Source organism: Bombina bombina, chromosome 1 (genome assembly GCF_027579735.1).
Source record: "Bombina bombina isolate aBomBom1 chromosome 1, aBomBom1.pri, whole genome shotgun sequence".
Taxonomy (NCBI): Eukaryota; Metazoa; Chordata; class Amphibia; order Anura; family Bombinatoridae; genus Bombina; species Bombina bombina.
In genome coordinates, this window is record NC_069499.1 from 608952385 (window position 1) to 608968690 (window position 16306).

The window sequence follows — 16306 nt, forward strand, 5'->3', positions numbered from 1 at the left end:
AAGCTTGCCTGGTGTGGCTAGATTGTGACCGATTAGTGACAGTAGAAGGAGTTTGATAACCCTTTTGGTGCCAAACAAGTGACTGGTGCATGGTTGGTTAACCCTGGTTGTCACAATGCCTGAGGAATATTATCATTAGGAAGAATACATGACAGCTAAAATGAAATGAATCTGTTAATTGTATGGTTAGACCCTTTTTCATAAATCTAAAAATGTCATAGGAGCTAGAGCAAGGATTTTTTAAGACACTGGTCCTCATATATAATGTGTGACCTCCCTAAACTGGTGTTAGAACTCAGAATGAGTTATTGGTTAAAGTCTCAGGGGAGCACCTACCCTGCTCGTGGATAAGTCCTAAATTGTGGTTGCTAACCCAGTTTCATGACTGGCAGGACTGACCATATCTATTCTCCCTCAATGATGATTTTAGGTACTCATTAAATACGTTTTTGAAGAATTCTTTGTGTTTACAAAATATTTATTCTTTACATAGATCGTAGCTGAGAGCAACATTGGTTGTCTTTTCATATACAGGTCCAAAACAGTCCAACTATGCAACAATCTAATTAATCTCCCTCTGTCATATAACAACTCTATTGGCCAGGAGAAAAGAGTCATAGTCATCCTTTTAATATCTGGTAAAAAGTAACAGTATGTACAAGATCCTGTCCATTACCCTTGAGGTGGAACTATCTTATTTGAAAAATTGAGATTTTTAGTGAGGTACAAAATAATGCATTTAGTAGAATACAGGAGAACATCATTTGAATCAGAGATGTATTGGTAGTTTTATTCAGTAAATGCTATCTCTAATGGAATCAGTACGGAAAAATAAAACAAAAACAATTAGAAATAAACATAGATTTTAATGTGATTGAGTAGGTGGGCAGAGTAAGTAAGCCTGCTGGTCCTTCACCTAAATATGTGGCTACTAAACTTAGCTTCACTTAAATTTAAAAATTATTTTTCCATGCACATTAAAAAATAACACAAATGTTGAAAAGACACTTACAAGAGCCATAATTGTCATACATGATTTATTGCAGTATTCATTAGAAAACATTAACACAATAATACAATTATTAAATTAAATTCAAGATTTGTCTATTAAATTATATAGTTTACAAAAAATAAATAAATGAATGTTTTGGACCACTGGGAAAAAAAACAACATTTTCTTCTTCTTTGTTTACTTTTTCACAGTCCAAGTTTTGATCCCTGCCAGCAGGGCTTAAAGAAACCACAACATGTAATTATTTTAACATCCCTGAACTTTTAAATAGTATTTTTCCTTTGGCTTATAGCATATCCTGTGTGTTCTTTGCACGTTCAAACAATTGCATGATCTTTGCTGCAGCCACACAGCCTTCACGCAGAATTGTGATAGAGCCTAAAAATTGATGAGAGATATAATTAAAATGGTGTTAATAGTATTCATGCAATTAAAACTTTGTTTTACACAGTATACACACTCACACTCACACATGTACACACACACACACTGACACTCTCACACACATGCACACACTGACACTCTCACACACACTGACACCTCACACACATAAACACACTGACACTCTCCCACACATTCACACACTGACACTCTCTCACCCACACACACACTCACACTCTCACACACATACACATATACTGACTCTCTTACACACACACACTGACACTCTCACGCACACATTCACACACAGACACACACTCACACTCTAACACACATGCACACATTGACACACACACATTCACACACTGACACTCTCACACACAGACACATGCACACACACACATATAACATTCTACAGGATAGATAGATAGATAGACAGACAACAGACAGACATATATATAGATAGATAGTTATAATACCTTCATCTATTTTGGTACAGTTTACTACAGTGGACCCCACAAGTTCATTTGAATATCCGTCACAGAGGACTGCATCTAACTTATGACTCAATCGCCTGAAAAACACAGAATTTATTGTTAATAAGAAAGAATACTAATGTATTATCTCTCACCCAGCATATATGGCTTCTCACACAACTGCTCCATACTGCTGCCAAAATATTAAATATCTCTTGTGCATCAGGACTAAACAGCCACAAAATAAATTAACTCCACAGTTAAATTTACAAATTTATTGATAACAATAACATATACAAATTAGAGAAGGATACAAATAATGTTTATTACATGTAACATTTTCTTCTGGAAACTTATTTTGTGATGTTTATTTTAATTTCTGAGGACTAGTTTTTCTCCAGTTTATAACAAATAAAAATAAAATGCTATGAAACCCCTAGCTCTGTAATGTTCATTTACGATGTGACCGTGACATAAGTCATCATACTGTGTTTCACTACTCACGTTATGACCATGTCATGGTGGGTGCTATCACTCTCCCCGCTTGGATTAGCTGAAGTAATGGCTAGGGGTCCTGTCATGTCTGTTAAGTGAGCAGTAATTGTGTGATCTGGAACCCGTATCATGATGCTGTCCTGTGTCCCGACCTTATCATAAGCTGCACCTACACCTAACAAATAAATAGAAAAGGTGAGAGGCACATTCCTCTGTATTTAGGTCACATAGCAGACAGTTATTGAAAAATTTCTCCCCACCTGGCAATGTCACCTTATTTTATCTACCGTAGTCGGTAAAACCTGATCCCTAAACAAGGATATTCATGATTTTACATGTAATGTGGTGATATTCCTTACCTAGCCTTTTCAGCCACTCTCCTTTGGGTACAATGCAGCTAATGCCTCCTGGGTAGACCAAGTCCATGAACCTCCACAAGAGGGGGCTAAATGGAGGCTGGATCACCCTCAGCTGTTCCAAGTTAGAAATGCAGATACAGATAGGCTTCACTGATGGTCGTTCCTAAAATGTGAGTGGTACAAAGGGTCAGTACATTTTCAATCATTAAAGGGATATAAAACCCATTTTTTTTCTTTCATTATTCAGACAGAGCATGGAATTTTAAGCAAATTTATCATTTACTCCTATTATAAATGTGTCTTCATTCTCTTGGTGTCTTAAAAGCAGGAATGTAAGCTTAGAAGCCATCCCATTTTTGGTTCAGCACCTGGGTAGAGCTTGCTGATTGGTGGCTAATACACACACACACACACACACACATATATATATATATATATATATATATATATATATATATATATATATATATATATATATATATATATATACTTAAAACAAATTCCCCTATGTAAAAATGTAGCTAAATGTAACCACCAATCAGCAAGCACCTCCCAGGGTGCAGAACCAAAAATGGTCTGGCTCCTAAGCTTACAGTCCTGATTTTCAAACAAAGATACAAAGAGAATGAAGCAAATTTGATAATAGGTGTAAATTGGAAACTTTGTTAAAATTGTATGCTCTGTCTGAATCATGAAAGCAAAATGTTGGGTTTTACGTCCCTTTAATATGATATTATATTTATATATTTTATATAAGTGCCCATAACTGCTCAGTGCAGATTCTTTCCAAAGTGAGACTGTAACTGCTCCCTTTAACTAAATTTAAAAATGAACTTATAATTGCTGCTATTGACTCCTCTCTAAAGTGATTATATGGGGTCAATTTATCAAAGTGCGAGCAGACATGATACAATCTAGCGTATCATGTCCGCCGCACATCTATAAGTGACGACAGCATACGCTGTCGGCATTTATCATTACACAAGCAGTTCTAGTGAATTGCTTGTGCAATACCGCCCCCTGCAGATTTGCGGCCAATCGGCCGCTAGCAGGGGTGTCAATCAGTCTGATCGTATAGAATCCGGCGGAATTATGTCTGCGGCCTCAGAGCAGACGGACAAGCTATGGAGCAGCAGTCTATAGACCGCTGCTTCATAACTGCTGTTTCCAGCAGTTCCATTCGGAGCTTGATAACTTGGCCGCTATAACTGCTCCGTTTATCATCCCCTCAATGGGAGTATTTGAATTATACACAGAATTCCTTGAAGCGACACAATAATTTCTTATTACTCTCAATGTGCAACCCTTATAACTGTAAGACTTTTGCTCAAAAAGACCCTCAATGCAAACCAAAATGTGATTCTTATAACATATTTCAAATATATTGCTCCCTCTTTGACATAATGCTTCTTGCTTATAACACTTTTTTAATGTTACCTAATAACGTTTGCCTATAACTTAGTACGACCCTATCATTGTCCCAATAACATTTTCTCATTATGAGCATATAACTTCCCTATACATCATCATCAATATGATCCTATAATTATTCCCTTTATCTTCAGTTAAATGTGGTGCAACATTAACAAAACTCTATATCAGTTGGACATATAGCTTCCCTCTATAACATTTCTTCTTGTTTTACTAGAATATCTTTGTTTAGCATTTATTTAATATACACCCATAGCTGCTGCATATAGCACATTGTCATCATTGCAAATACCTTTCTCTCCAAAATATTACATTTAAGTATCTTTCAAAAGAACATTAAATGTTTCATTCAAAACAAAGTTGTGTCTCACCTTTATGGTATAGATCCTGCTGATAGCATCTGGGTGTTTACAGGAAGCAGCAAGAGCGTACACAGTGTCAGTGGGAATTCCACACACTCCGCCTCCCTCCAGTATCTGTGCAATGGTCCTCAGGCTACTGGTACGGCGAGAGAGAGGTACGAGGCACGACTCAGAAACCTCATCACTCTTTGCTGACTCTTGCTTCTGTTTGCAAATAAGTTAAAGCCAGTCAATAAGACACCTTGACATATGCTGATACTTTAGTACTATATGTGTCTGTGAGCTCTCTTAACATTGGTGTGGTTGCATATTGTTCAGATACATTAAAATAATATATCATATCATATTAGAATCATTTAGGGATGTCTGGATATGCATAAAAGTATGTTGATGGGTAAATAACATGCACAAGTACTACTAAAAAAACACTCATTCTAATTACATGTGTTCATATTTATTTCTCTATTCTTGATATTCTGCATCAGCCTATACTTGCGTGCACCTATTTGAGTACAGCTGTATCTACCTTATAGATTGCAGGTCCCATGAGGATCAGTTCTTTATTGAATATGCAGTTTGCCAGAGATCCCAGAAGACCATAAAGACAGAAGATGCCGAACACTGACAGAACAGTAACTATGGTAGAAACACAATATATAAGTGATCTATCTAACATGACAGCAGGCGCAGCATACTGCATTCTATTTTGTAGGCAGAGAGTAGTGGTACAACTGACACACAGACCTCTAAAACCTGATCTTCTTCACAAATATGTTTCAGAAGAACAACAAAGTTAGAAATAAAATGTTCAAAATATTCTTAACTTAAAAGCAGCTGAAAGCACAATAGCATAATAGCATAAAACATGTACTTACTTTCAAGGGGCAGGGGTAGTCTTTCTAAAGTGAAGAGCAGGAAGCAGACGATAACAGCCTCCATCCCAAGTGTGACAAACAAAAGGATAATGTTTGCATGAGCAGCTGTAAACAAAAGTTGTAGGAATTAGTGAACTAAATTATGATGACATTTTTACAGCTTTTCAGTATAAGCAATACACACAGCAGACATCACAAACTCTCAGATGACTCACCTAATGCAATCAGAAAAACATTAACTACCAGGAAAGCAATGGCTCCAGCAGTGAATCCTCCATCATTATTGGCACTAAGGTTTAGTGAGGGACCTAAAACAAGGAACAATAATTAAAGTTGCATAACACTAAAAACACATAATAAATGTGACTAAAAATATATATTTAAATAGTATATATACTGTATATAAATCTATAAATATATATATATTAAAGGGCAGACTGCAACACCTTTACATTGTTAACACTAAACAAATGGCATTGGACACAATACTAGTGTGTAAGTAAAAATTGCTTTACAAACCTAATTAGATCAAAATGCCTGAGCTAACTGCTACTGCTCTGGGTTTTCTCTTCATTTATGGCTATTTGATAATGCCTTGTGTATTGTATACTTATAGTGTATTATCCAAAGGTTATTGTAGCTGGCTGTTAGATATTCACAAGGAATGAAACCATTCATGACTGATGTAATGAACAAATCTATGTAAGCAAAATCCTCTATGAGCAAAATATACAGTAGCAAATATATACAGTAACAATAAACAGTGAAAACAAGGTCAAATCAAGGTGAATACAAGTACGTCAGTTTCTATTTCATTCTAATCTCACACACTGTTATCAAGATACCTTCCAACGTAACTCTGGGAATTATTTTTTTATTATCCTTGCTTATCACTGTTATTGGGATTATGGTTATGTTTACTTTATAGTTTTCTATACTATGATATACACCTTTTATATTAGTATTATTATGTTTTATAAATATTCCTTCATTATGATTATGTCATATTCCTTAAATGTGTTGTTACCTGCTAATCGTAGCCAGACCCAGGTTGCCCAAACAGCAGAGTAACAAAATGGCAATACAGAGCCAAATTTTCTTCCTCCTTGGACGTCCATTCGACAAACATAGAGCTGTATGATAGTACCAGGCACAAGGACCCAGGGAATGGCTAAATAAGCCTGAGTATGGTCACTTAAGGAGCTCTGAATAGCAGATATGGCTGCAAGACCATTACAGAGGTAGAACAAGGGGTCAGAAGAGCGTGAGGTAAGATTCTCTGTCACATTCAGTTCTTGATCTGATTTTTTTAGATGGTGCCTGCCACACATCAAGACATCCTGGAACTTTGCACTTGAGATCACAATGTTTCCTATTGGTATAAGTACTTTTTCTGCAATTGAATTTACAAGACTGGCAAATGTTGTATAGAGTGAGATAGCAGTAAATATACAAGAAGTTATTCCAAAGAAGATATAGGAAGGCATAAATGGGATCTGCTGTATGGTGGACACAGTCATTAGTGCAAATGCTATGTTATGGATAATTTCTAACACATCTTTGTTTAGAGACAAGAAGCAGAACACACAAGCAGCTGCCAGGAAGAACCAGTCACCGACCATTGGTTCTCTGCTCTTAGCTACATCTCCAGATGTTAGAACAAATGTCAAGATAAATTCTTCCCAGGACTTGACCAGCCAAAATGTTCCATGGAAAGCAAATTTAGTGCCGTAGTAAACATCATCTCTTAGAAAACTGTAGTAGCTGGAGCATATTTGTGAAAGTACATTTATACTGATCCATATGGCACCAACATAAAAAGTCTTCATATACCCAAAGCAATAGAATGCCATGATGAATGCAGAGATGGTATCACACAGGTAGCCAAGTGCCATGGGCTCAGCATACTTGGTATTTTTCTTTTTCTCTTCTCCAACTGTAGAGGATGAACTACGGTTTGCAGATCCTAAAAGGAGGACATTGAAGAGTGCATTTCCAAAACCAGGAAGGACATATCTCTGTGTAATCCCCTTCAACAGCAACGCAGCTGCTCCGTACAGTCCACAAAGAACTATGATCAACTCTAGAACTCCTGAGACAACTAAAGCCCAACGTCCAAATAAGCCTACGGCCTCAAAGATTAATGTCAGTGTTATTGCACCAAAGACAAAAGGCATGATGTAGTTGACTGTAGCTGAGCAGAAGGACAGGATGAATGCAATGACAATGTAAGCCACCAGCCCAGACACTGCACTCTCAGTAACAGGAATCTCAGGGAGAGCAGGCATTGATGAATTGTTTTGTGAGAGAGAGTCTGATCCCAAAACAATGCGTGTGGCACCATAGCTGCTCCACAAGGCTGAGAAGGCAATGAAAGAAGTGCCACTGAGGTGATCATATTTTCGGAAAGACAGAAAACCAGCAATAAGTTGGGCTACTCCACCAATCAGGATCAGGTGAACACCTACATGAGTAAGAATTAAGAATAAGGGTACATTAGTATACATTTCCTTACATTGAAGGGGCATGTTACTGAGATGTTGAATCACTTTAAAGTGATGCAGCATATTTGTAAAAAGCTGACTAGAAAATATTGCATGAAAATCTTTATGTATCTTTATGTATAAAAGTAAGATATTTAACCTCAAAACTTTCTCAGTAGCCACATCACATTGTAAATGGATTTTATGCATTCAACCAAGATTTTTGTCCCTGGACTTTATCCTTAGCTAAACAACATTTACTAAGAAATCTTGTGGGATAATTCCTAAATTCCACAAGATCACAGTAATGCAAAATGTAAACTCAGCACTGATGATGCTGATTGGCTGTTTTTTTTTTTCACCATGCAGATGACAAAGAAAAAACGAGTAGCTAAATGAGCATTTTATTCTAGTGAGCTGAAGAAAGTTTCAGATACAATACTGTCCTTTCTTTTTTACAGACATGCTTCATCACTTTCAAATAATCGAGCATATGGGTAAAATGTCCCTTAATGCTGACTTTATGACACATTAAACATGACAATTCCATTAGTGTAAGTTATTTCTCTATTATCATGACACTATAATCCTCAAAGCATTAGGTCACTTTTCTCTAACATGGGATTGAACTTCTAAACCATTAAACATGTCACTGTCATTATATCACATGTGCTGAGCTGTTAATGCGTTACAAATGTCACAGTTTTAGGTCTCCTTGCTTTCATTCTTACCAGCAAGTATATTCTCCACTCCTCCAGCAGCGATCGATGTGTTGAACAGTGAGAAGTTTTGCATGCACACGAGAAAAGCACTCACTGCATTAGCTAACAGTCCCAGCACGGCTGGCTCACTATAAAACACAGCAGGGAATCCTTCCATGGCTCTTAAATTTAGAGCTGTATTTTAACTGGGCCACCTAATGTATTCCTCCACTTAATTCTTCATCCACGTATAAAACAAATTGAAACTCCTGCAAGGAAACATAAATAGAAAATGCAAACGTCAGGTTTTTAATATAAAATATATAATTAAGTGCAGGAAAGTTATGTCTGTAAGCAATGTCTTGCAAATGATAAAAAAAATGTAACTTGTTTGTTTTATATATGTTTTTGTGTGCTTGAACAAGTGTCTATCTTTAATCCCTTCCTGCCAGAACTTATTTGTCTACATCTTAACAAAGTTCAGATGTAAACAAATAAGTAAAATTTTGATGATGCGATTGTTCATGCGATTACATGATTTCAATGATGGAATCGGGTTGGGGGGAGTGCCTATAATGCTAGGTAGGTACTCCAGCCCGCGATCTTATTTAGAAAGTGGCTATGGCTTCAGGACAGCCAAACGGCTAGGACGTTCCATGCCATCCTAACGGCGCTAAAGCCCAGCAGGAATGGTTAAAGGCATATTGTTTATGTCTCTAAAAGTGTTTATATTCTCTTTTTTATGTTTGTTCTTATGTGCATGCGCCACACGATTCGCTGTATGGACTTCAGTACCTGTCTCTGAATCAGAATGCATTGCATGAATGTGTAAATCAGTAGGATGGAGCTTCTGAATGTGTCTACTGTATGTCTGTTTGTATGTATGTGTCAGCATGGGAATCAGAATACTGCCACTGAAAGCTACATTGTCACCTTACATACAATATATCCACATTGCTAACGGAGGGAGACATTTCTGTTACTTCATCAAAGCATTGTTGTTATCTCTGTATACTCAGCTGCTACATGCATACATCCAACTTTTATAACATAAAATAACTAGGGTTGCCAGCTGTCCTCCAAAAATACTGGAAAAAATACTGGAAATTTGTCAGTAACTGGGGACAATGTTAGATGGGGGCACACAATGACCCCCCCCCAAAAAGCTCTACCACTCTAGAACCCACATCTAAGCAATCAGTAACATACAAATCAATAGTTTTATTTCTTTGGCTGCCAGTAACACTCGTAAACAGAAGTAATTTGAACCTGTTGACTACATATAATTTCTTTCTGCTGCGTATTTGTATTGAGTTTAGGCATAGGGGGCCTTTTATGTTTAGCTAACACTCAGGGACTTTAAAAAACTGGGCATTTAAGTGTTCAGTATTTTTGTGAAGAGTTTACTGGACAGCTTGCTAAAATACTGGACTGTCCTGTTGAACACTGGACATTTGGAAACCCTAAACTTAATATTTGCATCATACTTTTTTCATTATGCTGCCTATTTGGGGGTTACACCTTTTTCCTGTATTGCATAATATGTTGGAATAAGAAGATAAAAAAATATGCATGCATATATCATGTGTAGGAATTATACATGTGTATGTGAGTGTATATATGTGTGTGTGCATAATGGTCAGAGTTTACATACACAGGGGTTGATATCATTCTTCTAGAAAAACGTATCAAATGCTTTATCTACACAAATCTCCATAGACTTTAACTGTGAATTTTGTAGAACAATGATTAGATAAACTTTTCTAAAGGATTGGAACCTGTGATGTATAGGTTGTTATTAGTTATAGCTGATACACATCCTTTTTTGGTTTCCGACTTCCTGCTACTTCCTGTTTATATCCTCACTTCCTGTTTTCCTGTTGTTGGGATGTTTCTGAGGTGAAAAAAGGCTGCTGAAGCAGTGTGTAAATAGGGATGGGCGAATGTGTTTATATTCGAATGCGAATGTTAGAATGAATGTTATTGTAGAAATTCGATTTACATAATAGAATGTTGATAAGAACGAATATTCTTGAAAATTCTATTATCAAATGTTATTTACAGTTTTCGAATGTCACTTTCGAATTCGAATGTGACATTTGAATTTGAATGTGACATTCAAATTCGTATATTACATTTATAAAACACAGTATTAGACTAGAAATACTATTTTGAATTTGAATGTTACATTCGAATTCGAATGTCACATTTGAATTCGAATATTAAATTTATAAAACAGTATTAGACTAGAAATACTATTTTGAATTTGAATGTTACATTGGAATTTAAATGTCACATTCAAAAGTTACATTTATAAAACACAGTATTAGACTAGAAATACTATTTCGAATTCGAATGTGACATTCGAATTTGAATTTAGCATTCAAATTTGAATATTACATTTATTAAACACAGTTGTAGACTAGAAATACTATTTTGAATTTGAATGTTACATTTGAATCTAATGTAGCATTCAAATTTGAATATTACATTTAAAAAAACAGTTTTCGACTAGAAATACTATTTTGAATTCGAATTTGACATTTAAATTTGAATGTAGCATTCGAATTCGAATATTACATTTATTAAACACAGTTGTAGACTACAAATACTTTTTTAAATTCGAAATGTTACATTCGAATTCAAATGTCACATTTAAATTTGAATATTACATTTCAAAATTGAATGAATATATAGCTAAATATTCTATTATTCGAACAAATATTTTCAAATTTTATTGAAAAATTTGAAAACGAAAATTTGAAAATAGAATTTTAGAATGTTATATAAACATTCAAAATTCGATTAGAACGACCGAATGTATCAAACTTCGTTTTAAATTTCGAATTTTTAGAAACATTCACCCATCCCTAGTGTGTAATAAGGCAGCAATATGAGAAAACTGTTGCATCTTAATTAAGAAAGTTAGTACTTGTTAATACAGAATTTAAGTGGCTGTTATATACATGTTAGAGCTGTAACATCGGGAACTGAGACACATACACTAAACATCACAGTGACAACAAGGCTGTAGAACCATAATTTATTTATTTTTTAAGAAGAATATGGCTCCATGGCTGTTTGACCAAGTGGATCATGAGACCTACCTTTGCTAACAAGGGAGTTTCTTTTTTTGAAATTAGTTATTTTATGGTTCTCTTAAAATCACATGATACCAGTAAAATTGCATCACTCACTAAACACCAAGAAATGTAAGATACAGAGAAAACCACTTGAGGAAGTCACATGACCCTCACGATATCATGGACACGTGCTTTAAAGGCATAAAATGAGATGGTGCTATACTTGTGTCTGCCATAACTAAAGATAAACACAGAAGGACCCTCATTGAATTGAGGAGGGTTTTTCTTTTCAAAGGTCCATAAGAAAACCCTCTAGATTTCGCTTAAAGGGACATAATACTCATATGCTTAATCACTTGAAACTGATGCAGTATAACTGTAAAAAGCTGACAGGGAAATATCACCTGAGCATCTCTATGTAAAAAAGGAAGATATTTTACCTCACTATTTCCTCAGCTCACCAGAGTAAGTTCTGTGTAAAAAGTTATAATTCAGCTGCTGCCCAGCTGCAGGTAAAAAATAATAATAAAAACATGAAGAAATGAACAGCAGCCAATCAACATCAGCAGTGCAGAGGTCATGAACTTTTTTACTGTGATCTCATGAGATTTCACTTAAAGGGACATGAGACCCCAGACATTTCTTTCATGATTCAGATAGAGAATATCATTTTAAACAACATTCCAATTTACTTCTATTATCTAACTTGCTTAATTCTTTTGGAATCCTTTGTTGAAGAAATAACAATGCACATGGGTGAACCAATCACACAAGGCATCTATGTGCAGCCACCAATCATCATCTACTAAGCCTATTTAGATATGCATTTCAACAAAGAATATCAAGAGAATGAAACTAGTTAGCTAGTAGAAGTAAATTGGAAAGTTGTTTGAAATTACATGCTCTTTCTGAATCATGAAAGAAACAAAATGGGTTTCATGTCCCTTGAACTCTCATGAGATTTCATAGTAAACTTCCTTAAACTGAATAGGGAAATAATATGAGCGTGCATGAAGCTCACTCCATTGCCTGTCCCCGGACAGACATACTGATTTGCTGCTTAAAGTCCTTTGCAATGGGGTTTGAATATTTAGGACATTTTGAGGTAAAATATCTTTCTTTTTTACATTGATATGTTCAGGTGATATTTTCTAGTCATCTTTTTACAGCTATGCTGCATCACTTTCAAGTGTTTCAACATTTGCGTATGATGGCCCTTTAATCAATGTAAAAATGGTAACAAAATTATTTTGTTCCTCTCTCTCTCTGCCAAAAGTAAACCCACATGTAATAGAGGAAAGTCCAATCTTTCAAGTAAGACATACTATCAAGTGATTACCGGGCAATATAAATAATCACTACACACCACATTTTTTTAAATAGTGGGAAATATATTTCTGTCATGTGCAATTAAAAAAATACCTATTTATCCTGATATCATCCCATGTAAAAGTGTTGTTTTAATTAATCATCAGTGGGGTCTTTTTCTTTTTCTATTTCAATAGATAATAAGGTTCTTAACATAATGCATTTTGTGTTATCCCCTTTTCCAGAAATATTTATCCAGATGCCCATAGGAAATCCCTTATTTAAAATAGGAATTTGAAATATAACAAGGGTTGTCTGATAACATCAGAATATTTCAGAGAGGAAAATACTTCATGACAAGTGAAGACGAAATTCTACTAGCACTTTAAGGAATATAGTTCACAGTGTATATCTGACCTGTGGATTGGTCATCGGTGCATCCAACTATAGACTCTTCCTTACAAACTGACAACAAACAATTTGCTGTGAACTGTGGTTTGCTAACCCAATTGATAGCCTACATCTATGTTTATATATCTGGATTATGTTTCTATTCTGGCGAATATTAAAGCTTTTGAGAAGGAGCAATATACAAGCTCAGATTCTAAGACAGTTTTGTTTACTTCCCTTTAAAGGGACACTAAACCCAATTTTTTTCTTTCGTGATTCAGATTGATCATGCAATTTTAAGCAACTTTCTAATTTACTACTATTATACATGTTTCTTCGTTCTCTTGCTATCTTTATTTGAAAAAGAAGGCATCTAAGCTTTTTTCTTGGTTCAGTACTCTGGACAGCAGTTTTTGATTGGTGGATAAATGTATCCACCAATCAGCAAGGACAACCTAGGTTGTTCACCAAAAATGGGCCAGCATCTAAACTTACATTCTTGCATTTCAAATAAAGATACCAAGAGAATAAAGAAAATTTGATAATAGGAGTAAATTAGAAAGTTGCCTAAAATGTCATGCTCTATCTGAACCACGAAAGAAAAAAATGTGTGTTCAGTGTCCCTTTAAGTAGCTGTGTATTCACATAAGGGATCAGATTGTGAATATATGTATAATGTATGCAAATAGAAAATCCTAAATAATAATTACTCCTAAAGTTACAGTAGACATAAGATCCATAATTACAACTGCAGAATGATAGTATATCTTCTGCATGGGAAAATAATACTTAATTACTGGGCAAGTATAAATAATGTTAGCCTATGAGAATTATTACTCATTTGCATACACAATCGCATTAAACAAATGCTTTGTTTTGCTGTATATGTCAGTGTCTGTTCATGTGAGCTACATTTCGCAATGTTAAGGAGTGTCTGCACAGAGAAAAAGAGAATTTTGCTCATTTACACGCATATTTACAGTATGCTTTAGAAAAGGAACTATTTACCAGGATGGGGTAAATTATGTATTTCCACATTATTTACCTCCCCCTCTCTGTACTAGACTATTACCAAATGATAGGCCCCTTACATGTGTCAGGTCTTGAGCAAATCCAACAAACATTGAGTAATATCCCCCTATGTGGATATGGCTATTTAATTATGTCTCCGTCACCACATTAGTTGATCATTTAACCCATGTTATTGTACTTAGGATAATTTGTTCCTGTTCAGGGATTACCATTTATAGCAAGGTTATCCAATATCATTTACAGTTTACGTGTCAGTACAAATTGTTGTTTTAGCTAAAATCATTTAACCTATCAATCATAGTAGAATAGCTATGGTCCCAGAAAGCTTTATAAATACATTACATAAAACTTACTACAATAGAACCTGTATATGCAAACAGAAATTCTTCAAATCACATCATTCTCATGCAACATGCATTTCTTCACAATAAGGATAAGCAGCTGTACCATTAATCTTTACATGCATGATAAACTGCAATATAACTTTTTAGAATCCACCCCAGCACTGATTTTGACTTACCTGCTATTCTCCAGCACCGTGATTGTATAGATCTGTCCTAAGTGCTAATAATAATCTTTCTCTGGGGAGCTGCTTATATACAGGCTGGCTGATGGGAGGGGTTGCTCATGTGTTCCATCTAATTCTGGCATTTCCCTTGCACTGGCATTTCATTCTGTATTTCCTTCCCTGTATCTTTTAACTTATTTCCTCATACCTTTCATTTGACATCTATACAACACAATTCACTGCTTAGAAAGCTATATTGTTTTGAAATAAATGTTATTGACTTAATGATTTTGAAAAAACTATAAATGGCCCCAATTCAAAAGTTTTTATTGTATAAGATAATATTGTATAGCTGTTTGTTTCTTAAATCAGTTCTAAAGCTTTTCCAATCAATCAAAAGTTACTGCTTTAATTCAAATGAAAAAAGAAATTAGCAAACAATGTAACAGTAAAATCTTGTTAAACAAACACACAAACATACACAGACATACACACATACACAGACATACACACAAACACACATATATACACACAAACACACACACACACACACACATATACACATACACAGACATACACACACACAAACACACATACACACACACACACACACACACACATATACACATACACAGACATACACACACACAAACACACACACACACACACAAACACACACACATATACACATACACAGACATACACACACACACATACACACACACATATACACATACACAGACATACACAAACACACACACACACATACACACACATATACACATACACAGACATACACACACATACACACACACACATATACACATACACAGACATACACACACACAAACACACACACACACACATACACACACACACATATACACATACACAGACATACACACACACAAACACACACACACACACATACACACACACACATATACACATACACAGACATACACACACACATACACACACAAACACACACATACACACACATGCATACACACACACATATACAAAAACACACATATACACACACATACTGTACACACACATACACATACTTTACCCAAATGATGAAAACTTTAAGGAACAGGCATATCAGAGCCTCTTCAGGTAGGTTATATCTAATATTTTCAGACATTCAATGAATTCAAATTAAAAGTAAAACATGACAGTTAATTACGTGGAGCGTTTCATTATTGCACTTTTGCTTAGACATAAATATCTGTATAACACTTGCAAAGTTATCTGCATAACAGCACTACTGGGAGCTAGCTGGACACATATGGTAAGCCAATGACAAGAGGGCATATGTATATATCCACCAATCACCAGCTTGCTCCCGGGAGTGCATTGCTGCTCCTGAGCCTATCTAGGTTTACTTTTCAACTAAGGATTCCA

At 35.3% G+C, this 16306-nt stretch overlaps 1 protein-coding gene across 1 annotated transcript; it reads right to left on the reverse strand.

Annotated features, from left to right (window-relative positions):
* Window positions 1-1020: 1020 nt before the first annotated feature.
* LOC128645760 (uncharacterized) lies at window positions 1021-15037 on the reverse strand. Its single transcript, XM_053698985.1, has 11 exons — window positions 14909-15037; window positions 8606-8844; window positions 6419-7855; window positions 5607-5699; window positions 5392-5496; window positions 5043-5152; window positions 4526-4720; window positions 2724-2886; window positions 2374-2539; window positions 1873-1967; window positions 1021-1390 (listed from the first exon to the last, which is right to left on the reverse strand). The coding sequence occupies exons 2-11, from the start codon at window positions 8751-8753 to the stop codon at window positions 1299-1301; spliced, it is 2604 nt and encodes an 867-aa protein (XP_053554960.1). The 5' UTR covers window positions 8754-8844; window positions 14909-15037; the 3' UTR covers window positions 1021-1298.
* Between the last annotated feature and the right edge of the window lie 1269 nt (window positions 15038-16306).

Bases quoted from the DNA above. Each gene is read 5' to 3' on its own strand.
- LOC128645760 (XM_053698985.1), bottom strand. From the start codon at position 8,753: ATGGAAGGATTCCCTGCTGTGTTTTATAGTGAGCCAGCCGTGCTGGGA. The intron at 5,700-6,418 runs GTAACAACACAT...TCCTTGTTTTAG, and splicing joins GGTCTGGCTACGATTAGCAG to GTCCCTCACTAAACCTTAGT. The intron at 1,391-1,872 runs GTATTATAACTA...ATCAATTTTTAG, and splicing joins CTGTACCAAAATAGATGAAG to GCTCTATCACAATTCTGCGT.